This window comes from Cygnus atratus, chromosome 6 (assembly GCF_013377495.2).
Source record: "Cygnus atratus isolate AKBS03 ecotype Queensland, Australia chromosome 6, CAtr_DNAZoo_HiC_assembly, whole genome shotgun sequence".
In the NCBI taxonomy this organism is placed as follows: Eukaryota; Metazoa; Chordata; class Aves; order Anseriformes; family Anatidae; genus Cygnus; species Cygnus atratus.
The window spans coordinates 16,437,603-16,463,883 of record NC_066367.1 but is presented as its reverse complement, the minus strand read 5'-3'; the positions used below and the strand labels follow the sequence as shown (position 1 = coordinate 16,463,883).

Sequence of the window (26,281 nt, the reverse complement as noted above, 5' to 3'; positions counted from 1 at the left end):
AAACAACTGAGCAATAGTGTAGATTAGGAAATGACAAATCAGTAACAATAGTTCTTGTTATGTTCCAATTGTATTTATTTCTTTTGCAACACCTAACAAATTTTATTAGTTGAGTGTTAAAAATAAGATTTTTACAGTTACCTTAGATATAAAAAGATGCCACTATAAAAAATACAAAAGATTTTGTGATGAAATATTACTTTGGATTTTTTTTTTTAAATTCAGTGTCCAGAAAACAGCCAAAGATTTTATGAATGTTTAGAGTTCATCATGCTGGTAGACATTGTACTCCTTTGCTGATATGAAACCATCGCCATCATGGTCATTCTTCTTAAATATATCAGCTAAGATTTCATCATGGACTGAGGGGTGACGTTTTTTTGCCATCTCTTGCAAATTCTTCTTTCAAATACTGGCTTATCTAGAAGAGAAGAAATAAAAAATCAACTATTGTGGCTTTTATAGCAGTACTCAGCAGCTATCTATCTTCAAGACCATTGTCCTATATGTGTGAGTTACTGTGACATTGTCGTATATGTGTGAGTTGCTGTGCAGATGTCTGAAGTTTTTCTCCTACCAACTTTGGGACTATTAATGTATGAAAGCAAATATGTACATAGCACTGTACAGTTTGTGTAAGTATACAGAAGCTTTACATGATGAACTGCAACAAAGGTAACTCATGTAAAGATAACGCTGATGAAGTATATCCATAATTTTATAATCTATTCCAAATTAGTTATTACCTCGAGTTCAGAGAGTTTCCTGTCACTGTCTTTGTCTATTTGATTAAATGCTTCAACACTGCGCGGTCCCTTATTTACTGCATAAAGTTCAATCTCAAAGATCAATGTTGCATTTGGTGGAATCTTGCCCTGTGCTATGAATAAAAGAGAGAACACATTTAAGAAATCAAACAAAATGTTCAGTGATCACACATATGGTAAATGCACATGTAAATTGTCTTATTTTTCCTGCTACAAAAGACTTTTAATATTCAGATTAAACTCTGGATTTAAATATTACACAGCTAGACAGGATGATTGTTCATGTTTTGGCAAGACAGAAATGGCATGCATTGAGCAGGTAACTGTGTTACACAAATGACTTTAAGAGAGATTTACAAACAATATACTTCCCCAAAACAAAATTATATTGATCATATCAATTCAGGTACTTTTAAAAATGAAGATGTATATGATTCTGAGAAGAGTTTGTGCGTTATGAAAAATAGCTATTTCTGAACTTCTCACTATTTCACATACTGTCATATGCTGGGGCTTACTGAGAGAGATGTATAACTTTATTTAATATTTGTAATGTGATTTAAAAGATTACAGTACTAGGCCAACACTCATATGTATTTTCTGTCTGAAGAAACAAGCTTGTAATATCAGGTTTTACAAACTTACTATGAATTATACCTGTGGTTAAAGGACATTATGCAAAATGGTGATTTAAATATGCATCTCACTAGAAAGAAGCAGTAATGTGTAATTCAACTGATTCACCAAAAACCAAACCAAAACAAAAACAAACAAAAAAACCAAAAGAGAACTACTTGAATATTTTGTCTGGCCTCTAGTAAAAAGACACCAAAACATGTTAGACACTATTATTCCTGTGTCAGAGCATTTGCCTATAAGCATAGGTCACTGCATCATGCATCTGGCCAAAACAGGAACTGGAAGAGACAAGAATAAATTAATGAGGTCTGAAAGTAAAGCCAAAAAAGCATCTAGAAATCATGCAGTGTAGAATTAAAATGGAAACATGCAAGCTGTTTCTCTTCGTAGCCAAAGCTAGGAGTATGACATTGTAACCTCAGAATTTTGTCAGAATTTTGAGCTTGTGACCATCTTTCATAAACTTGTTTATAAGCACAAGGCAAACAAAACTATTACTTGCACTTCTCATCTAAAATATCTGTATAAAAATGACAGGCTTCAGAGTTCAAAAGATTTTAATCTTACAAGCTTGAATGTGTAGAAGTTTTAAATATATCTGAACATATGTCATGGTTTATATACTACCTACTAAATAAAGATACAGTACTAGAATTCGGTGCCCGTAGTTTACAAATATACATACCAACAAAAGAAAGACATGTAAAGATTTAGAAAGCCACATGCATCTTTTCTAATTCAAGATTAGGCAGGCATCTTCCCCAACATGCAGGAATACGCTGAGACAGAGGACAAGTATGCTGTAGGAAAGCAGTATTTCCTTGAAGTGCTACCTAGAACAAACAGTTAACGCTAGTATTAGATTTAAAGAATGTATTTTTGTGTCAGTGTTTTTCCTTGTTGTTACAAGACTTTTTTATTAAACATTACGCTCAAGGGACAACAAATTATTCCTACTAAACTTCATTGGCTAGAATGGAATTCTAGCAAATAGAGAACCAGTGCATGCGGTTCTAACCCAATACCATTGCCAAATAATTACTACACATCAGGAGCTGCTTTTTCAGAGAAACTACTACACCCAAGCCAGAGCTGAATTTAAGTTATCTACAACTGAGTACTGACACTGCATAATACTCTTACTGGAACATTTTTTTTTAAATGGACTGCACACTTAAGCATCATAAATTCAAACCTGATTTCAGAGCAGTAAAACAGAGCAAATAAGTTTAGTATTTAAAATCTTTTTTTTACCGTATCCTTGCTGTCCATATGCTAATGATGGAGGAATGATCACTTTCCGTTTTTCTCCAGGACACATATTCATCATAGCAATATCTAACCCTTTTATGACTTGTCCAACACCCAGAACGAACCATTTTGGATGACCTTCATTTTGCGTCCGACTATTAAAAACAATTGTGAGTGGATAACAATTAATTTAGCATTTGTATTTTTTAAAGGACTTTAAATTAGCAGTTGATAAAAGTATGCATTAAATTATTTAAACACAAGAATGTTTAGAGTGCAAGAATATCCTAAGTATTAACACTTTTTCTGCCACACTCACGATTTATTTATGATCAAATCTCGATATGTATAAATGGCAACCTCCTTTTAAAATCAAAGGACATGTAAAAAAACTAACTCCTTACTAAAAACGTTCAGTCCTCCTCATGAGACATACTGCATGCCAGAAACAAGGTGTTACTTCAGGAAGTCTGTGAGAGGAGAGCTGGGAGGAATTCACTGCTGTGAAGTGAGAACGACTTCAGCAGCTCACGATGGGATGGGATGGGATGGGATGGGATGGGATAGAGCACGCAACTGAGTGTTGGGGGAATGTGGAAAGCTTGGCTACGGTGCTGTGTGCTCACCCGCTGCTCTGTTCACTTAAAACAGTGTCTGAGCGAGCTTCTGCTCATAGGAGGTGTCCCCACTATGGGAGCTACACTGAGCTGTGAATGAGCAGCTCAAAAGTCAAAGGGCAGCACTAAATGTGTCAAAATTATCCACTCCAACAGGAAAAAAATGCAAGTCAAATGGCAGTTAAATGTAGCGTTATCCTCTACTGATTTTTTCTTAAATAATACAAGTAAGGGGATGAATCAAGGTTGGGTAATAAACTAGGCCCATCAATGCCAGTCAGATCTGTGATATACGGGCAAGCAACGAGCTTGAAGAAGGCAGACTTCCCCTCTGCAGCTCTGCGCAGCGAGTCCTGCCACTCTCAGCAGGATGCGCCAACAAGAAAAGCAAGGCACTGTTAAAACTAAGACTAAAAATAAAACGAAGCTTTTGCACAATGGCTTCAGCAAAACGAGCAGAGACAGCCTGCTGATGGATGGATGGGACGAGGCGAAGAAGCATACGCTCAAACGGCAAGATGGGTGCAAGGAGGAGAGCCCCGGCAACCGCGCTGCCTCCACAGCGGCCTGGTGCGGGGCAGACGCCATGCCAACCACGCAGAAGCCTGTACTGACATTTCTGTCCAAAACGACTTATTTCCAGCAAACCGCCAGGCGCTGGCTTCAGAAATCCTTCAACGCTCAGCTTAGGGAAAAAAAAATAGAATAAAGAAGGCTGGGGCGGGGGGAGGTTGGAGCATCAATGTCAGCATGGTTTGGAGCAGACGCTGCCCCAGCTGCCCCGCCGCACACAGGGCCCCGCCGCCCACCTGCAGTAGAACTTGGAGCCGTCGCTGGCCAGGAAGCCATCGTAGTGCGCGTTCAGCAGGTCCCCCTTCTTGCTCTTGGGGCCGCAGCTCTCGGGGAGGTGCAGCACCTCTATTTTAACCTCCTCCGCCACCGTCGCGACGCCCTCGGCCCGCGACGGGGCGATGGCGAGGAGGCGCAGGAGCAGGATGGGGCCCAGGATCATGTCGCGGCCCATCTCGCTCCGCGCAGGCCGCCGGCGTGGCACTGTCGCGGCGGGGCCGGCTCGCTGTGGGCGGGCCGGGCCGGCTCCCGGGGCCGGCCCCAGGAAGCGAGGGGGACGGCGGGGAGCGGCCGGGGGGGGCGCGCATGGGAGGCGCGGAGCGCCCCGCCGGCCGGGTGGCGCCGCCGGGGCCGCCGCCGTGCCGGGGCTGTGCTGAACCGAGCCGGGCCGAGCCGGGCCGGGCCGGGCCGGGCCGAGCGGCTCCGCCTCCGCGCAGGGAGCAGCGAGGACGGGAGGGGAGCGCCCATCCCCGCGGCGGCGGCGGCCGCCGCGCTTTCCCCGCGGCGGCGCAGGAGGATGCGGGGCGGTGCGGGGCTGTGAGCGATGGAGGGGGCCCTGTACAAGTGGACCAACTACCTGGCGGGTAGGCGCCGGCGCCGGGGCCGGGGGCGGCTCGGGGCGGCCGGGCCTGCGGCGCGGCGGATCCTGCGTGAGGGGCGCCGGGCTCCGGGCACCCGGGGCTGGCGGGGGCTGACAGCCGGGCCGGGGGCTCTGCCGGGCGGCCCGCGGGCGGCCGCTGCCCCGTGCGGCTCGTTGTGGCTGTCGCATCTTTCCCCTCCATCTTATGTTTGCGGCGCTTAGCCTTGCCGGTGTCCCCACGTGCGGCTCAGGAGTCACGCAGGGCTCGGTCTTTAAATGTTGGGTGCTAAATGCTTACCGAGGCTGGATTCTCTTGATCCGATTTGGGATGGTAATTTTTTGGACTCCCTGCGTCTGAATCCAAACCTGTGAAATATGCAAACAAACTTTGGTTCTGGAGGACACATTCTGGGTAAATTAAATGTATTTTGTGAAGTGCTGTGGGCAGAAGCGCACCAAAGGCCTGCTTTTGCTGTCAGAAGTGTTTGGTTCACCCTCTATCATAACAGTCGTCACCTCCCCCTGGAGATAGCAGTGGACAGGCTGTACTTCCAAGGGGAAGAAGATTCCTCTTCTGATGCTGTAATTGTGCCTGTAGAGCAGATCAGAGCCGGATCACATACTGTGCCTCACCAGGCCTCTTGGGCGGCTTTGGCAGTGTGTCTGTGCCTTCTTTGCCCTCTCGGTCTTTGCCTGTGTTATTTTTTTAAATTCGGTGAATTCAGGTGTTGAATGTGGAGTGGTGTAAAACTCAGTTCTGAGCGTTTATACAGTGCAGGCCCCACACTGCAAGGATTGTGTGCTTGCTTGGAATTGAAATGTACGTAGTTTTGTATTTTTCAGAGCAAATCCACGTCCACATATACTGGCCTTCCAGTGAAAGGATTCCATATTTGCGTTGGAATTAAATAGCTATTAGATAAGATATTTTGGTTGCTTCACAGTGAATGCGGGGAGATAGCATAGTGGAAAAAAATGTGGCTATGTATGAAAATGAGTGCAAATTTCTTTTCAAAATAGAATGGTATTTCTCACTTCCATTTTTTGTGACCAGAAGTGATTCGGTGAAAGGTAAAAGGTCATGGGTAATGAACCTTTGTGGTGTTTGATAAAAACTTACATGCAGCTAACTGCCACTAAAAGTCAGCAGTCCTCTAATATACTGAACTGCAGAACCCTTCCTTCCATGTGTGTAGCCCAGCTGACAGCATCTGCTCCAGTTGCATTTGAAAATTATAGTGTCAGAAATTCCCCAGAATTTCCTGAATATGAGGGAAACAAATTAAAAAAAAAAAAAAGCATATCAGTGAATTTTTTCAAAGTTGTTATCAACTTTCTTGTTACTCTGGTATATGTTTTTGTAGCCAAAAATAGGCTGCGGTATTTGTGGTACTATTTACAGTAGAAGCCAAGCAGCAAAGAAGCTTGTTATTGTTGCTTGTGGAAAACATTATTTAGTTTCCTCCTTCTTACTTAAATAATACATGTTCATCTAAGGACTTGTGAAGGAATTTATTAAATATTTTGTTGAATACAGGACACTTTATTTGCCCAAATTCAAGTAAGAAGTGGCTTTGTTCTTTTACTTACTTCTGTGAGGCACCGGGGTCCTTTAAATCCCTTGCAGATGTTTTTTTCAAAGCCAGCATAATATGAGGCTGAATTAATCATCCATATAGGGTCCCTTTTTATCAGAATAACACTGTTCAGAAAGGCACTGACATGGACATGCACTTAGGAGATAAGGACAGTACAGAGTCGATGTTTTGCAACACGACATAGCTTAAAAAAAACACGAGTACGTTTCTGAGCTGCCTTTTACACGACGGGGTCTTCCATACAGTCATTTCATGGCTGTTTGCATATTACTCTGGTGTAAGTTGTGGTGTGCCCATATAACTTGAAATCTTTCCTGTGGGAACTGGGGTCCCTCAGTGTTTTTACTTTTTTTTTTAATTCTTTTTTTCTGTGAGAATGTGGATCTGCTTATTAATTACTCATCTGCATTTTGAATGATAAAGATGTTTACCATTATAGCTAATAAATAACTTAAAAAAAGAAAGTTACGCATTATAATTTCCTTATCCTGGAACTGTGACATGATGTAATGTGGTCTGGTCCTGCACTTTCTGAATTAGTGTTAAAATTGGTAATGACTGCACGTGAGCAGTATGAAGCCTCTAGTGGATGCCTGAGGAAGCCTCCGGTGTTAGAGTGTGGTGCTGCCGGGTGGCTGCAGCTTGTTCTCTCAGGATGACAGGATGGTGAAAACCGCGGACCACACTGTCATATCGCCAGATGCGTCGAGTTCTTGGCTGCACTGCTACTGCTGTTCCAAGCCATAAGCCAAGCAGGAAGGTATACGCTTGGTCTCAGGTTGTAAAATAGAGGGAGAGTCTGCTCCTATTGTCTAGCCGACCCAGGCTGTAATAGGCCTGAGTGCTTGCTATCTTCTACTGGAATGTTCTAGTTCTAGGTTGTTTTTAGAAACCAAGGTGCTTTGCTAGGCAAAAATATTCATATCTGGTAGTATTAAAAAATAGAGTACCCATCCACTGAGTGTTGAGCTTTATGAAATAGCTGTAAAATAAATTAAGAGATAAATTATTGTCAAGGCCCTCTCTGATTAAAATAAATCAGCATTTCTACTTGGTGTAATGCTGCATAGAGTTCTCAGAGAGAGTTGCATGTGCATGTGTAAACTGCTCTCTTTTGTAGACATAATGAAGTCAGAGATCATTAAATAGTTTTGCTGATGTAAAGCTGGTGAAAACAGTAGTAGGGGAGCTGGTGTATGCTGTCCTCACAAGTGGACTCTTAGTAATGTAAGCCATGTCTCAATTCCCAGCACAATGCCTGCCATTAAATTGTTGTTGACAGTGGAGCTGGGCTACTTTCAGAGAAAACAGTATGTCAGTAGTTAAGTGTGAAATATAGACATTTTCACTGAAATATAGTAGGCAGAGAGAGGAGAATGAACATAGCAGTTTGTGACGACAGTCATTTATTTCTAGGACTACAATCTAAAGGAAGTCTACCTGAAAAATATATTTAAAAAAGGATTTTTCTTCAGAGGTATGTGATTTATCAGTCTTCAAAATGGGATTCCATAGTGGCTAAATTAAAATTTCATTCTGCGGTAGAATGGAGTATAGTGAACACTGAAATACTGCCAATCTGTCATTCAAAATGAATGGGAATGAAATAGCTGTATAATACTGGTTTGATTGTAGAGCAGCTCCGGTCTTTGGACCACAGATTCTTTACTTCCTGGTGTGTCATGGGAGTAGTGTAATGTTTGCATCTTTTGTAAAAGTTTTAGCAGCCAAAGAGCTGAATTTAATTTGCAATTTAGTAATTAGACTAAACGTTCTTTTTCCTGTTTTTGATCTTGCTAGGTTGGCAGCCTCGGTGGTTTGTTTTAGACAATGGGATATTGTCATACTATGATTCACAAGATGATGTTTGCAAAGGCAGCAAAGGAAGTATAAAGATGGCTGTGTGTGAAATAAAAGGTAAGAATTACGTTTCTGCTAGAAGAAATTTTAGCTGTCAGGGAGACAAGAAGAGATCAATTTTGCATCACAAACTTTTCTCCTCTGTTTTTGTATATTTATAGTCCAATGTCATTAGTTTACAAATAATAACGAATGTGAATTATGAAATGGGGACAAAGAAAAATGTTTTTCACACTTGGAGCTCTTTTTTGAGATTTAGAACTCATCATATTATATGAATATAATGGACTGTAAATGGAGTCCACCTCAGTTCTTGTTTCTAGGACTCTGGGACCTGAAGACAGGTTTAATGTAGAAAGGCAATTCAGTTTTTAGTCCTCCGTAAATATTGTCCTTGCAACAAAACTCTTCAGTTTCCCATATTTAGATCAGAGTTGGAGTGTAAAAGTTACTACAGATTCATGCGGTGAATTCTTAATGCAGTAAGGGAACCCCATTTTACTTGAGTTTAGCCACTGTTTGTTTAGTGTCTGTTATTCCTGCCTTTTCACTTGAAGGCATGGGCTTTCTGTTATTTGGCAGCAGCACATTGTGATTTACTGTATTACTGTGGTGTACTGTATTACTAAATACTTTGATTTGTTTTTAATAAATAATTGTTACCGGATTGTGTTTTGTTTTTTTTTTTTCAAAGTTGTTCTTTTATTCTTCTCTGTCGTAAGTTCATGCAACAGACAACACCAGAATGGAGCTAATCATCCCAGGGGAACAGCATTTCTATATGAAAGCAGTTAATGCAGCTGAAAGGCAGAGGTGGCTGGTAGCACTGGGGAGTGCAAAAGCCTGTTTAGCAGATACTAGAACAAAAAAAGAAAAAGGTATGTGTGTTACCTTGAGCACGCACAAGCTAACCACTTTTTCAAATGTTTGTTTTCAGCACAAATATTGTGTTAGAAATTGAGTACTATTGTCTTTAAAATATGAACTGTAATTATTTCTAGCCATCTGTAATGTAAGTTTCCCCATGATGTTTGAACTGTGCTAGTAAATGATGCAAATCACTGTGTTACATAGTCTGTTTTTGACTTTATTTTGCTGATCATAGGCATTATCACTTCTGTGTTTTCTGTATTGCCTTTCCATTTTGGATTCCTGTGCTGTCTTCAGATTTGTCCTGCAACTCATATCTGTGTGGCATTCTAGGAATGTTGCTGTGACCATATGAAGTATCAAATTCACAGCTGCCATGAATATGAGTTCTGTTTACTTCAAAGAAACCTGTATCAGTTGCTATCAGTTCAGACTCCTTTCTCTTCTACAAATACGCATGTCTGACTAGGAGTCTAACAGTTAGAAGGACAGGGAGTTTAAACTCAAAGTCCATGGGGTTTAGGTGTCTAATTCCCTGGGCCCTTTTTGAGAAAATACATGTATCTTAGTTATATGCCTAATATATTTTTACAGACATTCCAGCGGTGATATTCTGTGTCTTTATTCTGTCCAAGTTATGAAAAATCACTTGTATGTAAAACCAATCACATGCTTCATTGTTAAAATTCCTGAATGTATTCAGCTCTGTCCTTGACAGTAAGGCATCTAGAATTTCAGTATGTGGACGTTGTACAAGTTTCCTTTTACTGGAGGAAGAAAAAACAAAAACACTAAAACACACTGGATGAAATGACCTCCACTGAAGGAAGTCAATATAACCCATGAGAATATATATTTTTTTGAATGTCTTGATGTAACCGTTTACCCACTCTAACGGGGATAAATTTCATCTACTGATTTTTTTCCTACATTACGCTGTAACTAAGAAAGATTTCAACTTTATCTTTTCTTGTTATATGCCTCTGTCATTGTGGTCATTAAAGTAGCATCAGTTATCAAAAAGTACAAACTCTGGTGTCTGCTTCAAGTATAGTTCTTGATTCATTGCAGAATCCAATTTTTCTCAAATTCAAGTGATAGCTTAAACAAATTTTTAAATCAATATTTAAATTTAAATGAGAAGTGCACTTAAAAAATTAGAATATGTAATATGATAATGATATTGCATAAATTGACATTTCCTTTATTTCTTATAGAAATAAGTGAGACCAGTGAATCTCTTAAAACCAAAATGTCTGAACTTCGTCTCTACTGTGATCTTTTAATGCAGCAAGTACATACAATACAAGAATTTGTTCACCGTGATGAGACTCGTTCTCCTCCCAGCATTGAGGTATTGAATTTCTAGAATGGCATTGGAGAACCTGATTACATAGTTCAACTGAAGTTTCAGCTGACATCTTATGCTTTTTTCCCTTCTTCTGAATGTTGGGAGTTTTAACTCAGATTTAAGTCAGATTTTGAGTAGTTGTGTGTACATAATGCAGACATTGATTATAAGTGCACAAAGAACCTGTATGATTTAATTTTAACCATAAAATGTATTAGGAATCAATTGTGTTATTGAGTCATTTGGTTAAAAGGCCAGAAGAGCTGTCACGTCAGCTATACAGTAATTTGTCTTGTTTCAGATCTCTGTTATGTGCAGAGTGGTTGAAACTATCTATCTTGTTTGTCCATTCTTTACTTCCTTTAGGAGAGTATTCCATTTTGTTGTCAGTGAGAGCTAGTGTTACAGGTATTGGTGTGGTGGTTTTACTCGGGTGGGCGGCCGAGCTCCACCACAACCACTCTCTCACTCCCCGTCCTGAAAGAGGAACGGGGAGAAAATACGATGAAAAGGGCTCAAGGGTTGAGATAAGGACGAGGAGATCGTGCAGTATTTATCGTGATGGGCAAAACAGACTCAGCATAGGGAGATAGTAAGATTTATTACTTACTACTAACAAGCTAGAGAAGTGAGAAACAAAGGAAAGAAACCAAAAGCACCTTCCCCCCCATCCACCCTCTTCCACTTCCTCCCCACGAGTGGTGCAGGGGAATGGGGGAATGGGGGTTATGGTCAGTCTATAGCGCTTCTTCGCTGCCGCTCATTCTCGATCACTCTTGTCCCCTGTGCTGTGGGGTCCCTCCCATGGGATGCAGTCCTTGGTGAACTGATCCGGTGTGGGCTGCCCACAGGCAGCAGCTCTTCAAGAACTGCTCCAGATATGGGTCCGTACCACGGGGTCCATCCCTCAGGAGCAAACTGCTCCAACCTGGATCCCCCACGGGCAGCAGCTCCTGCCAGGTCACCTGCTCCTGCGTGGTCTCCTCTCCACGGGCTACAGGTCCGGCCCGGAATCTGCTCTGGCAGGGGTCTTCCACAGGCCGCAGTCTCTGTCGGTGCATGTCCACCTGCTCCATCGTGGTCTCTTCCACGGGCTGCAGGGGGACAGCCTGCTTCACCATGGTCCTCACCACAGACCGCAGGGGATTTCTGCTCCGGCACCTGGAGGACCTCTCCCCCTCCTTCTTCACTGACCTTGGCGCCTGCAACGCTGTTCATCACTCCTCCCACTCTCCCAGCTGCTGTTTGTTGCAGCGTTTTTTTTTTTTTCCCCTGTCTTAAATATGCTCTCACAGAGGCGCAAAACAACATCACTTATTGGCTGAGCTCTGGTCAGCAGTGGGGCCCTTACCAAACATGGGGCAGCTTCTAGATCCTTCTCACAGAAGCCACCCTTATGGCCACCTGCTACCAAAGCCTTGCCACGTAAACCCACTACAATCGGAAACCTGCAAAGTTTCTCTGAATATACACAAATAAAAGTATTCTAGTATTTCTGTTTTTGAATGAAAGTTAGTGCTGGGCCTCATTCTTTATACTCTTGAATAGTGTGTGGAAAATACTGTTGTCCACGTCACTGAAATGGTGGTGGTTGAAGCCCACCCAGGGACATGGCTGTTCTTCCCTGGGGTTACCTTATGGTGGCTTTCCACTACCTAAAGGGGGCCTACAAGAAAGCAGGAGAGGGATTCCTTATCAGGGAGTGTAGTGATAGGACAAGGAGTAATGGTTTTAAACTAAAGGGTTTAAAACTAATGGTTTTAAACTAGACTAGATTTAGATTAGGTATTTGGAAGAAACTCTTTAATATGACGGTGGAGAGGCACAGGAACAGGTTGCCCAGAGAAGCTGTGGATGCCCCATGCCTAGAAGTTCCCAAAGCCAGGTTGGATGGGGCTTTGAGCAAACTGGTCTAGGGGGAGGCATCCGTGCCCATGGCAGGGGGTTGGAATTAGGTGATCTTTAAGGTCCTTTCCAATCCAAACTATTCTATGATTCTGTGACTTATGGCAAATTAAAGCAAGGTGTCGACACTTTGTCGCAACAGAGAAAATGGCTGTCGGTTTGCAACAGCAAGGTGAAATTGGCCTGCAGAATTGTTGCACTGGAGCGATAAAGCTGTTCACATGCCATTCTTTTATTTCACTGACCTTCTGATACCAGATAGCTATTCTGAGACAAGCTTCTTGTATTTACAGTAAAAACATTATAGCATCATTGGCTGATACCCTAAAAAATTCAGATGTCAGAAAGAGTGCTGTCACATTTAGTTGCTTAATTGACCTCAATGTAAGTGTACGTTTCATTAAGTAAATGGGAAATGGAAGTTATCACTAGTTCTTAGTGGTAAGGAGGGAAATAAGTGGGTATGGGGGGGGAATTGTATTTGCATTTTTTTTTCTTGCTTATGCTTGTGCTTTCATTTATTTTCAGAACATGAATGAAGCCTCTTCCTTGCTTAGTGCCACCTGTAATACATTTATCACAACACTTGAAGAATGTGTGAAGATTGCTAATGCCAAGTTTAAGCCAGAAATGTTCCAGCTGCCTCACCCTGATCCCTTGGTTTCTCCTGTGTCACCATCACCTGTCCAAATGGTTTATACATTTTAAAATACTATTTTTCCTACGTGTCATGTAGTTGGTTAGATGTGGGGTAGAATGGCAGAAGACTATAGTATTGCTGTGTGCTATGACATCAGCAAATGAAATCTTGACACTACTGTGATCAGTGCAGGTCCTAAATATTTTATAAATCAATACTTCTCTGTTTCCAGTCTTCGTTTGCTACCATTCACATAATCAGGGTAATTTGTCATATGTGTCAAGACCCTGTACTGAGATATCTCATAAATAAATGAGATTTAATTTTTCCTCAGTTAAACATACAACTGCCTTGTGACTTGAAGAACTGCAGCAACAAAGGTTGTTTTTCAATGTATATAATTCAAAAATGTTCATATTAATATAACATGCCCTTATTTATCAAAAAGGTAAATAACGGTAAAGATACTCGCATAACTCTTCATTACTAATTATTTCTTTTAGGAGGACAGTGTATGTGAGATCATCTTAAATGTCTTACTGATCACGTATGTAGTTTCTAAGATAGGCTGTGTTGTAGGATTCTCTTGTGGGAGTCCCTTTCTTTGTACTTGGATATTGTCCTTTTATCTTCCATCCCATCAAACGACATACAATTCTGTATGTCATTTGTATAACTTAATAACTTTCACACATAGAGATTTGGCAGTGATATCAGAAGAACTGCAAAGAATCAAGAGGCAGACTTTTGGCTTTATTGTGTAATGGAGAATTTAAACTGGCTTTTGGTGGGGGAAAATACTTCAATATTTCTATATCATGTCAATTTACAAGTTGCTCTCTAACTAGATAGTATTCTGTGTAGTAAATTGCATTTCCTGTGTGAATGCTTTAAAACTTTTAATATTGGTAACAATCCATCCATTTCCATATAGTTAAAGCAGACTTCCCATTAAGAACAGTTATTTTTAATTTATATAAAAAAAAAAAAAGAGATTACCCACCCTCTTTGTAGAGGCTGTAAATAGAGTATAAATTAGTGTAGGTATGTATACTATTCTTGAAAGTAGCTTGTGGCGTTTTTTTTTCTTCCTAGATGAAGCGTTCCATTAGCCACCCTGGTCCTTGTTATTCAGAAAGGTAATTTTCTATTTCATTTTTTTTTCTTAATTTCTTAAAACACCTCCCTGAACATGCTGGCATTAAAATAAAAGTATGAGAGAAATTTTTCACTTGGGAAAATAATTAAATGGCATAAATTGATCTAATTTTGAAAACTAAGGAGCAGATTATTGGTGTCAGTGGCAAATAATGGAGCTCATTGTGTCATAATGTCTCTCATACTTGCCCTGTAAATATTTCTTCATGCTAGAAACCTTATGCAAATGACTTCTTCTGCTTGCAAACACTATATTACATTTTTATTTCAATTTTCAGGCATTGAAATTGTGAAAATCAAAATGTTCTGTTGACTCTGTTATTTTTGTCTTAGTGAAAAACATTATTGATATTAACAAACTAAAAACCAGAATTATTTTAAAGTATGTTAAGCTTGTGTGGGTTGTTACAGAATTTACTTACTAATATATCTTGTTTCATTTGTAGGAATAATCACTCTGTAAAAGAACCAATTTCATCCCTTCACCGATTATCACAGCGACGCAGAAGAACATACTCAGATACAGAATCTTACAGTGATAATCCCCTGGAAGATTCTCAGAGTAAGTTTGGAAAAGGGATGGTTTTCTTTTTTATCTTTCTGTAGAATTTATTACCCTGTTTACAGCAACTGTTTTAGTGCTGATATCAGTATGAGAAAAAAGAGTTGGTTGTAAGGTTGCAACATTATAAATCGAAGCGCTTGTGTAGGTTTTTATGTAGCTGACTTTTGCTAGCTTTCATCAGTGTTGAAAAGGATCTTACAGCTGGAGCAGTTGTACTGAAATCAGTAGGACTGCTTGTTATCTAAAATGGAGACCCAACCAGAACAAGAGTGTTTGTACTAAAAGGACCTTGCATGAACATTATTTTGGTATGTGATGTGGTATACTGTTACTTGCTATCTGCTTGTTATTACTAAAAAAATTCTCCTTTCTTTGGTCCCTCTGAATAGGGGGGGGGGTGTGGTTAATTTCTTCACAGTGCATTGCTGAAAGATCATTCATTTCAGTGTCTGCTTGCCTGTTGTGGAGAGCAGCACTGTTCTGAAATAGTGCAGCCTTGCTAATAATAAATAAAAACAACCAAAAAAATGATAAAGTGATGTCATATTCAGAATATTAGACCCTACTGGTTAGAGGGGCCTACTGAGTGAGTTAGTATCCAGTTCTGTCTTTTTAAGCCTTGAATCTTGCTCTCCTTTTGACTCCATCCTAACTCCTCTCAGGGAGACTTTAACATGACTAGTTCTTCTTGGCTAGTTCTGGTTTAGTCTTGCTTCCTTCTGGAGTTCCTAGTGCCTCATTTGGATTGAAAAAAAACTGGGGCCTGTGCAGTGCTGAAAGTCCATGCGAGTCCAAAGAGGTACTAATGCTTTACACTATCACGGCACAAGTATTTGCACTGCCAAACCATCTTCTTGGTTCTCTGATGCTCACATATTGCAGGACAACCATCACTTTCATCTCACCTGCCACCTGTTTAGGGTCTGCTAGCACCTATCCCAAGCTAATAAACTTAGTTTAGACCCCAGTCTGCATCTCACTGCCTAGTTAGTTGCAGATCAGTCTTGCTTTCTGTAACCTAAGTCTGTTGTTAACATCTGGATCTTCTCCTGGGGTTGGTCACCCACTCTGATTCTTTTCAGAATTGCTGAGAAGTCTTGTGTATTTCTGCTAATACCAGACGTTTTTGGTTCCTTACTAGCTCTAGCTTCTAGCTCACTTTCTTTCTCTTTTTTTTTTTATTTTTTTCCTTTGTTAGAAGCTCCCTCTACTACTTTTTAGTTATCTTAGTTCATTCTCTTTTGTGCCAGGTAGCCTAGCAATACTGAACTTGCAGGAAGTCATCCATCTCATTTTGATAATAGAAAATATTTTAATTAAATATTATTGATTCATCAGTTTTTCTTCAAAAAATTTTTCTTCATCATACAGAATTTGTCTGCACCTCACAGATTACTGTTGTTCATAATATAAAAATCATTGTTTAAAAGAAAAAAGTTACCACATTTATACTAACTGAAAATTCTTTGTATCCGTCACCCTTGGCCGTGGTATTAATTGAAGTATTTTTGGAGAAGTCCAATAGGAAATAGCAAATAGAATAACTGACAGATTGGATGAGGGTTTTTTCATTGAAATTTAAATACTTATTGATATCTTCATAGGATCTGCTCACTGTTCTAGAAGTGCTGTCAATGGAGATCTGGTGGTATCATCAACCATTCCTGAAGAAAATAGATCAATATCAAACGAAAGATCTGAACTGGAAGAGACTTTCTCATCCTTTTCTTCATGAAGAAATTGAAAGTATTCAATTTTCTATAAATAATGCTATGCAAAGGCTGCTGTAATTATACTGTTGTTATAGAAAGTAGTCATTTCCCTTTTTAGAAGGATTTCTCTGCACTTTATAGAATAACATAAAAACTATCTTCGAAGTGTATTTTATCTTTATATCGTTTATTTGCAAGAGTATTTTCCTAATATTTCACAGTTTGAATGTGCATTTTTTGGAACAAATGATGGTTTAACAGATAAGCATCTACATTTGTAAATGTTGCTCTTTTTAAAGTGTGAAGGTCTGACTGATACATTAGTAAATCTACAGGTTAAAAACTTTAGCAAAAAGGTTTATTTTTTTTGGAGAAAATGCAATTTGTGCCATGGGCCTGCTGGTCATTTGTACAAGCAATCTGCCTGGAGCTTTGATAGCCCTGCAGTGGCTTTTTTGCCTGCGTAAGGGCTGTGGGACTGGGCACTAATAAGTCTACTCTAGCAGCTTAATGGTAATTGACATTGCCTTCTTTAAAAACACAAGGATATACATAATCCGGTCCTTATTTTTAGCCAATGAAAGTAGAAATATTTAGTGTATTTTTCTAAACAAAAATATGAAAATAACAATATGAAGCATTTGTACCAAGCATTGGATATTTAATAATTTTTATTTATTTATTCTTTTTTGCATCAGAATTTTTTTACCTAATTTCACTACTAAAGATCCGAGGATCTACTAAAAGCTTCAAAATGTCCATAAATTGTTTCTGGGGTGTGTAGCATCACAAGTAGCTAATGCAACAAGGCTAAGATTTACTCTGCTCACTTGAGATGTGTTTTTAGCAAAGTATTATAGAAGTAAGAGCTGAACCTATTAGACCATGAAGCTGCTGTTGAAATGGATATTTGTATCTATACATATTTTATTTATGACATATTTATACAAGAGGAAGCTTGTGATTTGGTGACTCCTTTATATCATTTCAAGGTGGTATAAACCATGAGATGGATTCTGCTCTCAGTTACATCAGTGTAAATTTGCATTACTGTAAGTGAGATCGGATTCTGACTCTGAATAATTCATGAGTTATATAGTATAACAGTGCCTATTAGCACCTTGGTCCATAAGGTTGCTAGAGTTAGCACTGTAAACTTTGGGGGATTTTTTTTTGGGTATTCATTTAGGGATAAACTTGGTCTATGAAGTCTTAGCTGTAGAGCACTTTAAGCAAGCCATTTACTGTTTTTGATTTACACAATTCCTAAATAAATGCACAGGGTTTTTTGCACTCAAGCACATACCAAAATCTGTTTTTATAAACCAGTCTTTAATTTGGTCTATCTTGTCTTCCTTTGGTGTATATGAATAATTCGGTGTTTTTGAAGCAGTGTGGAAAAGACAGATGGGCTTGGAATGGAAATTTTCATTATAAACTTCTGTTACGTTGGTTCATCTAAATCAAAATAGGTCCAAATGTTAAGGAAAAACATAGAACCTGTTGCCTGTCTAGCCTAACAGGTTTTGAACCATTATGTTGGGGGTCAAATGGAATTGAAGGTCTTGTGTGAGTAAAGTTATTTATGGATACCAGCTCAGAGCTGTTACTTGTGCTCAGTTTTCATGCAACTAGCATTTGCATATCAGCCACACACATGCTTGTACATTTTTCCTGAAATTTTGCTTTAATGTATTCTGTATGACACTTAAGACAATTGTAAAAATAAGTATTAAAGACATGTTCAGAGAAGTAAACAACATATTGCTGTTTCATTGAATCATATATATTGTTTTATAGCTACTTATTGAAATTTCACTGAGGTTTCTTCCAGATTGTACAGAGTTAAGTTCATGTTACATAAACAGGTATCTATTTCTGGCTTCCAGCTACTACAGAAAAAATAGTTCAGACTCCACATTGTGCGAAAAAAGATCGTTGAGACTGATTTGTGCATGTAGTTATAAATCAGCATTTTAAATACTGCTGATAAAATATTTGTAATAGGATTGGTTAGACACAGGTTGTAAGGCTTAGATTCCAGCACAACGGTTATATAATTACTTCAGCTCTGTGTTGGGTTTCTTTATGTGACTGAAGCTAGAATTATGTCTTAATATATATGCAACATGTTCTTGCTAAAGTTAGATCATCCTTTTTATCTACCTCTGCTAAACTCTATGGCTAAAATCCTAAAATGTATTTAAAGGAAATCAGTGAAGATATGCCATCATACTTTTGGCATCAGGATCTAAGAAGTAATTTTGGAAAATGATACTGTGGAAGAACCACAGTGGTCCATGTATGGTAAGATTAGAAAACTCTATATGCTCTTTTCATTTCCAGGGTTAGGGGAGAGCTAATCAGCAATTGATAATTATATTGTTACTCCTTCTGGTGGAGAATGGGAGCTGAATGTCAACATAGGATGTGTAATTGATGCTTCTTGTTTTGATCTCGCTTGCTTCCGAAGAGCTCCCAGTGAAACCAAATTCATTTTTTAAAGCATTTATCACTTAAAGGATATAAGCATACTACATATACTTAGGCTAAAAGTGCTAATTTCTAGTTACTGACTTTTATCTATGAAGTTTCTAACAGTAGATGATTAGAAATGGAGTGCACTTAAATGACATACCAGCTTGTATTCTATAAAGAATTAATGATCAAGCACTCAGAATAATTTGGAAATTCATGAATACTTACATTACAATGTTCAGAGTCTAAAACTCTGAAAATTAATGTTTGTATTTCTTTTCACTCGTCGTATGGAAGTATAGTGAGTAAATTAGCTTATAGTGTCAGCTTGATTTCCCTCCTCCCCCGCCCCGAGTGGAGGTCAGTTTTTGGAATACAGGCATTGCTATATCCCAAAACATACATACATACATTGCAATGCATACAATTTTTGTATTTAATTTATTTTAAAAATGACATAACTATTTGTGTTACAGTTAATTTCACAAACTGTGAACTTAAATTTTGCTCATTACACCACAATCAGTATAGGTATTGTAGCTGTTGTTACTGCTGATGTTACACTTACACTAGCAACTTTTTACAGAGGTATAATACACGAATGGAGGAAACTTCTTTGTCTGAAATCTGTTTTTTCAGGTGATCCTCATTATTCAGCTTTAAAAGAGTTAATGTAAAACATACCTGTCATTCTTTGCTGACTACTTCCAGGGCTGAACCTAAGCATTTCAGATCAACCTCTAGAAGAGAATGTTACTGATTAAAGGGGAGGGGGTGTCGTGTAGAAATTGAGTGACCAAAGCCACAGCTGCTATCCTGAAAATATCTGCTGCTTAACACTGAAGACCAAAGGATCATACAGATTATTATTTCACTTGTAAAGCTCATCAGATGATTGTAACACCCTTAGAATTGTCACTGTCTCAGAAGGACTCAGCAGCTTAGCAGCTAGTTTAAGCAATGAAATGATAAGAGATTCAGAAACTAAGCATTCCTCTACCCATAGAGCAGAGCGACCCATTCTTCATTATTTTGTAGAGGATGTCTAATAACACAAGCATGACCAAGTTTACTAGAAAGTGAGCGTACTGGGCTCCACTTTATAACATGCTAAAAGAAATGTATTACAATTTTTGTTCCCACTGTGTACAATACTGATTTGAAGGTGCCATTTAGGAATTTAATTGCTTCAGTTGGCATTTTAGTATTTGTTAAGCCTGCATGAGCAATTCAGAATATTGTTTGGCGAGTGAATGCCATAAGAAAGTAGTCACACCATTTCCCTGCATTGCTGTCTGGTACCTTCTTTTTCTTCAGGGTAGGACACCGTAGTACGTTCGTAGCCATATCCTGACCGTTCTTAACTAGTACTCATATGGGAGAGAGAGCTAAAGGTAAGAGCACAACTGTATTTTATGGCTCTGTTTAAAAAACAAGCAAATTAAATGCATTATGTTTAAAGAAAAGGGTAAACACATGGCTCCAAGGGTGTTGATTAAGGATGTCAAAGGTAATTCTCAGTTCAAAGGGAGGGTGGGAGGGTCAGGATTTAAGAATGTCACATCATTTCTTCCATATTCTCTTGAGCTAAATGTTGCTTTGGCTATTTCTGTATCTATCTTCACCTTCTTGGCTGCCCAGACATTTTCTGCAAAGTTTAGATAACAGTTGCAGAAGCAGGGTGCTGTTACCTTACATGGATCTGACTCATTTTTCTATGCACTATCACTGTGACATGTCATTCTTTGTCTAAATGTCTTCAGACATCAGTGCTAGCATATACTAGTATATTTTTGTGAACTTGGTCCTGTAGTGCAATTGGTTTTGTTTTTAAACAGAGCAAGTGTCAGCCTGTAAAGTAAAAATATCCCAGTATTCTACCTGAATAGAGTAGGCAAATAATTTCAAATGTTCGTGCTTCATTTTATGTATTTATTTTTATTCAGAGACTGCTTAATCTGTTGTCTGAGAATTGTAATCTGAGAATTGTTTTGGGATGTCTTCTATGAAACTGAAGAAGACTGAAGCTTTATGTTGTGACTTTATCAATGTCACCTCTACATTAGCATTCATTTAGTAGTCCTGTAAAAAACAATGGCTCAGCAGGTTGGCATGTAGAATTATCTATTAAAATTGTACTTCAGCAAATCCTGTAAGTGCTTTAAATTCTATTTTTAGGCGCGGGAGTGACTCATCAGCTTAAAGTTAGGTGTGCTTGTTTAAGTACCATGCAGAGTTGAGGCATCATTACAGACAGAACAAACTTGCTTATCCTGCCACACCAGAATGTTTTCCACTTGATCATGGAAATGTGTCTAGATTCAGTAGAGGACATTGAAGACTGAATTTTCAATAGCATTTGCGGAATAGAATCCATGCTTAAGTCTGCAGATTTTTTTTTTTTGGTGACTATTACTTTCTGCTGAGACTACTGGCTAGTCCATTTTTAGTGGTAATATTGTCAAATATATGTGCATACAAGTTGCTGAAACAAGGTTGGCTGGCTGTACCTGTGTATCTTTGTGTGTTGTCTTGAAAATTATTTTTTAATACCTGTAATGGAATTAGAATGAAATGGTTTCTTGAGCTTTTTTTTTTTTTTTTTTCCCCCTTTGAATGCTTTAACGACTAAAATTAATGGCCTTTTTAAAACCTTACTTTGTTGTTCATTTTTACTTTTGCCTGTAAGGAAAAAGTACTGCACACTCTCACAATCCTTTGTCATCTTCATTGCTTCTAAATGGTTCCATCACTTGAAAATGTCTGGATCTTGTCCTGACCCAAAACTTAGCTTCCGAAATCTGTATTTTGACTTTAGACCTTGTTTCATCTCCATTTATTAGCCGGAGAGCAGCTCACTTTGGCTCTGGCTTTGTGACTTTAACACTATCCGTGTGATGCTGAGCTTGCACCATGGATGATTTCAGCTTTGTTAGTGCTGTATAGCACTAAGCTAAGATACCCTGTTGAGAAGCAAGGTCTGTTTTCCCAGATGGTGAATGGTGCTAGATCTTGTGTTTCTGGTAACCTAGGTAGGCTGATTAGCATGGGGCTTGAGGGTGTTAAGCCTCTGTGTACACTGCACAGTATAAGTCCCCAGCTATGACAACATATCTAGGAATGTTTCATACTTCAGCTAAAACATGTTCTCATGCTCTTGGTAGGTTTACAGTGGTATGAGTGCTGCAGCAGATGATTTTTGAGGGCATTTACACTCAAGCTGTAGCTTCAAATAGTGATTTTATTTATTTATTTTTTAAGTACCTTAAAATTATTAAATACAAGCAGCTTTGTTTAAATTGCCCTATCAAATTCTATTACTATAAAATTTTCTTCAGAATTGTTTTATATCCCTACTAGCTTGTCTGTGGTGGCCATTAGAAATGTGTTAACAACAAGGAAGATAAATGTCAGGTGAGTGCGGGCCCCCCCTCCCAGCCCCAGGGGTGGAACTGCCGTGCCTGGTAAGAGTGTAGAGTAGCAAGGATCAGGGAGGAGAGGTGGTGGCTTTAGTAACAGCTTGCTACTTTGGTCCCAACGCAGGGTTTGTCTCATCTAAGTTTAAAACTGCCCTACATAGGTACTTGCTGAAGTAATTAAGGTTTTTTGTTATTTGTTGTCTGTTACACAATACATAAAAAAATGTATCATTTGGATAGCTAGTGGTTGATAGTATATAGGCTTATAGGAAAGAAAAAAGAATCAGTCTGTTTCTCTAATGCATCTTTTTAGGATAAGCTTTTAAACATACTACCTGTGTTTACTGCTTTTGGCAAACTTGGGATCTTTCTTTTTAGCAGTAGTATGCTGGGAGTCATAATACGTGGTGTTGCCAAATAACTCCCCAGCACCACTTATGAGACTTCTACAGGCTCTGAAGCAGTGTTGCATTGCTCTGAGTTTTTGCTCTTAAGCTCTTTCTACTGATCAGAGTGAATTCTAGAAACAGAATTGCTCTTTTGAACTTGATACTCTTTTCCCATAACCAAAACTGTGACCTGCCTGTATGGGATTTGTGATTTTCTCCCCCTGCCCCAGAATGTAAAAGCTTTGCTCCCCGTAGGTGTGTCAGCTGACTTGAAGGGTGAAGAGCTGATGGGGTATGGGCCCTTAATGACCTGCAGCAGGTGAGAACTTTTAGGACCAAGCAATTAGTCAATGGTCAACTAGTCTACACTAGCTGCAGCTGCCAAAAAGAGGAGCCAATAGCTGGGTTTCCTGGAGGCAGTTTTTAAACTGCTTCCAGCAGAGACCGGCTGTTAAGAAAAGAGATTACTAATGTTTCCATATAGGGCGTAGTGGAAGGCCTGGAAATTCACTCAACAGAGACATAATAAAAACAGCATAATGCTTAGGCATGTGCTAGAATTTATCCTTAGTCAGTGAAGAACCTATGAAAAATTTTTTACTTTTTGTTGTTAGTCCTCTATAGTCTGATGGCCAGGATGTTTCTGGTAGATGGCTAAATTTTCAACAGTTACCCAGCTTACAGTGGGGAATCACAGCTCTACCCAGACTTTTCTTTCAGCAACTCTCTTTCTGTAGTATAGTAGATGAACTATAAAAGCAAAGCACAATAAATAAATAACAAGGAATCACACATTTTAAGGTGCAGAGAGCATGCTTTATTTCAAATTAACAATTCTATCTCAAGGAGGCTCAACAGCTAACAAGATTTATTACTACATTAGGAGAACTAAAGCAAATTGAAGTGCAGGGCGGTATTTGATGTTGTAACAACAGTTTGTTTTCAAACTGTGGTTCACTGCTTAGTTGCCTGAAAGTGACTACTAGGTATCTAATACTACCACACAAACTCAATCACTGCACCCTATGAACCTCCCAGAGTTGGTACTGCTGCTGCACTTGAGTACCTCAATAGCTTTGTTGATTAAGGGGATGGCCAGGTGATGTTACTTTTTAAAGCTATTCAGGCAGTCAGTGTGTCAGAAACAGTACCCAAACGGTGGGTGAACAAAGTGTTGGCCGCTTGCACTTTGTCCAAAAATTGTCAGTCAGGCATGGAAAGTATGACATAATCAGATAAAACGTAAAACATTAAAGCAATGCTTACAGGAGGGTAACTGCAAACATCACTAATGCCTTACATTTCTGATTCAACATAAATATTTGTGCACGTAAGAAATACAATGCACAGTATCATCTCTTAGGTGTAGGTAATCTTCAACAGGGAGCCTCTCTACCTGTTGAGGCATTCTTAGACATCAACAATGAGTTGAGGCACAAAAATTAGTTAAATGTTGAGCAGGGTAGTCGTTTGCTAGGAAACTTTCTCCTACCAACTGTTAATTCCAAAAGTTACATTTCAAAATGTCATAAAATAAATGGTACAAAACTTCATAACCGTTAACTTCGGCTATATACAGTATGTACATGTCAGTGAAAAAAGTGTTTAAAATTCTTAGGTCAATAATGACTATAAGTCATAATGTATATCTCTGGACTTTGTCTCATTCAGGTAGGTACAAAAATATTTTTTTTTTAATTATTTACAGATCAGATATTTCAGTCCATATATTAATCACTTGTAAAAAGACAAGTGTAAATAATACAGATCAAGCTCTCTAAATTGATCGAATATTAATATTCACAGTGGCAGAATCAGTACCAAATTCATTTCCTAAATTCAGGGTATAAAGTCCACCGTCGTTCTTCTGGACGTCCATGATGATCAAGGTGGTTAGATCTTCGCTGGTTTCAATGTGGAATCTGCCTTGCTGGTCCTGACTGGTAATTTTTCTTCCTCTGCAGTACCATGTTATTTCAGGAGCAGGTTCACCCGAAAAGGCACAAGATACTGTGAGAACTTTTCCTTCATCAATACTGATATCAGATGGGAGAGCTTCAATTTTGGGTGGTATTCCTTTACAAAACAGGAGAAGAAATATCAAGTTAGTCTGTTTCCACTAAGCCCTTTTGACATGCAGCAGGTTTACTCTAGGGACTACTTCAGGATATTCAAAGCACTAACTCTACCAATAATTGTATTGCTCACCTCTCAGACCTGATTTAAGCATCTTACTAGTTGAACTTTCCAGTTGAGCCACACTAGATTTCCCCATAATACTGCTGGAGCTCATCTCTACAAAGGATTCTTTCATGGAGGACATGCTTTTGGCAGACATGCTCGCAAATTTCATTTCAGTCATGCTGCTACTGCTGAAACTGCTGAATGAAGCCTCTTGTTTAGAAGAAGCCATTTGAAAGGACTGAGAAGAAAAACTGTCGTGCATGCTTGCGTCGCCACTTGTCTTCAATACTACCTCTTTTGGAGGTTCTTCAATTAGAGCTGGGAGCATCGCAAACATAGAAGAAAAACCAATAACATCACATTAACTAAAGAAGTCATGCAGTCTATACGGTTAATTTCACAGAAATGAAGAGCGCATTGTTTGCTTTCAATGGAAAACTGCAGTGGAGAATAAAATTCTTTACAATCATTTGATTCAAGATGTCCAAGTTACAAATGCTAATTTGTAAATGAAACAAGTAGGAAGCAGAACTGTTACTAGTATATATGAGCTTGAAGGAAAAACATACTTAAGAAGAAATAGGTCATCACACAGCATTTCCTATTAAAGCCATTAGTAGAATTTGACATTGAGAAATTGTGTGTTCAGTTCATATTTGTAGAAGTTGTGAAACATTTTCAAGTTCTTACAGGTATGGTATTGTGAGTTCTATACTTCACTGCACTGTTCTGTAACTATCAAAGAAAGCAGAAGAGATCGGTCACTGCAGCTTTCCTTTAAGCACAAGCACATTCATCCAAACAAACTATAGTAACCTGTTGGTGCTAGGAACAGAGATGTCCTTGTACAGCCAGTAAAATCCTAAACCTGGTTCAGTTATGGATAAGTTACCGTAACAGTTTTTAAATGCAGAATTACTTTATCAAAACAGATTCTGGTTAGCAATTGAGAAAAGAGTACTTGCCAGACCAAGGTCTTAGTAACAGGGTCATCCTAGAAGGAATGTTCACAGCTTTCTGTTAACACTCATCTATGGATGTAACGGAGCATCTGTGTGCTCCTCTGTGGGAAGATTTCTAATGCTGTTTTAGTTTTGCAGATATATAAATATATAAAATAAATAGAAACTTGTTAAACTACCTGTATCAACTTTACCGGAGTTTTATTTATCAAAAATCTTTTTAGTAGATGCACCACAGCAAAAAGTCCTGATTAGTCTGAACACAAGACCCAGAGAACAAACTTACGGAGTACAGTCAAAGATGCTGTAGCAGAGCACTGCCCATGGTAATTTTTAGCTTTGACTGTGTATTTTCCAGTGTCACTTACTGCAGCATTTTGAATCTGAAGAGTATATATGTTTTTAGAGCGAGTTACGCTGATGTGTGATGAAACAGCAATCTGAGGAGGGAAAAAAATGTTTCATTAAGATCGGATTTATGAAGAAT

General features: G+C 39.0%; 3 protein-coding genes across 4 annotated transcripts in view; 1 reads left to right on the top strand and 2 right to left on the bottom strand.

Moving 5' to 3' along the window:
* Positions 1 to 51: 51 nt before the first annotated feature.
* FKBP7 (FKBP prolyl isomerase 7) lies at positions 52 to 4,892 on the bottom strand. The gene is given in 5 exon segments (XM_035536944.2): positions 52 to 384; positions 386 to 421; positions 747 to 880; positions 2,661 to 2,812; positions 4,084 to 4,892. Coding segments are annotated over 5 exon segments (1,257 nt in total). The 3' UTR covers positions 52 to 258.
* On the top strand, positions 4,558 to 18,124 carry PLEKHA3 (pleckstrin homology domain containing A3). 2 transcript variants are annotated; one of them, XM_035536939.2, is made up of 8 exons: positions 4,558 to 4,707; positions 8,102 to 8,218; positions 8,884 to 9,039; positions 10,249 to 10,385; positions 12,816 to 12,980; positions 14,023 to 14,066; positions 14,532 to 14,647; positions 16,255 to 18,124. In XM_035536939.2, the coding sequence occupies exons 1-8, from the start codon at positions 4,668 to 4,670 to the stop codon at positions 16,383 to 16,385; spliced, it is 906 nt and encodes a 301-aa protein (XP_035392832.1). In that variant the 5' UTR covers positions 4,558 to 4,667; the 3' UTR covers positions 16,386 to 18,124. The 2 variants fall into 2 exon arrangements, with proteins under 2 accessions (XP_035392832.1, XP_035392833.1); XM_035536940.2 differs by having other exon boundaries at positions 4,690 to 4,707; positions 8,856 to 9,039.
* A 6,301-nt stretch (positions 18,125 to 24,425) lies between these two features.
* Positions 24,426 to 26,281, bottom strand: part of TTN (titin) — a 239,629-nt gene continuing 237,773 nt past the window's right edge. Inside the window, 3 exon segments of the mRNA XM_035572644.1 lie at positions 24,426 to 24,724; positions 24,857 to 25,150; positions 26,081 to 26,234. Coding sequence (XP_035428537.1) covers positions 24,426 to 24,724; positions 24,857 to 25,150; positions 26,081 to 26,234 — 747 coding nt within the window.

Excerpts from the sequence above, each read along its gene's own strand:
- PLEKHA3 (XM_035536939.2), top strand. The coding sequence starts at position 4,668 with ATGGAGGGGGCCCTGTACAAGTGGACCAACTACCTGGCGG. Across the intron at positions 12,981-14,022 it reads CACCATCACCTGTCCAAATG|ATGAAGCGTTCCATTAGCCA; the intron begins GTTTATACATTT and ends TTTTCTTCCTAG. Across the intron at positions 14,067-14,531 it reads GGTCCTTGTTATTCAGAAAG|GAATAATCACTCTGTAAAAG; the intron begins GTAATTTTCTAT and ends TTTCATTTGTAG.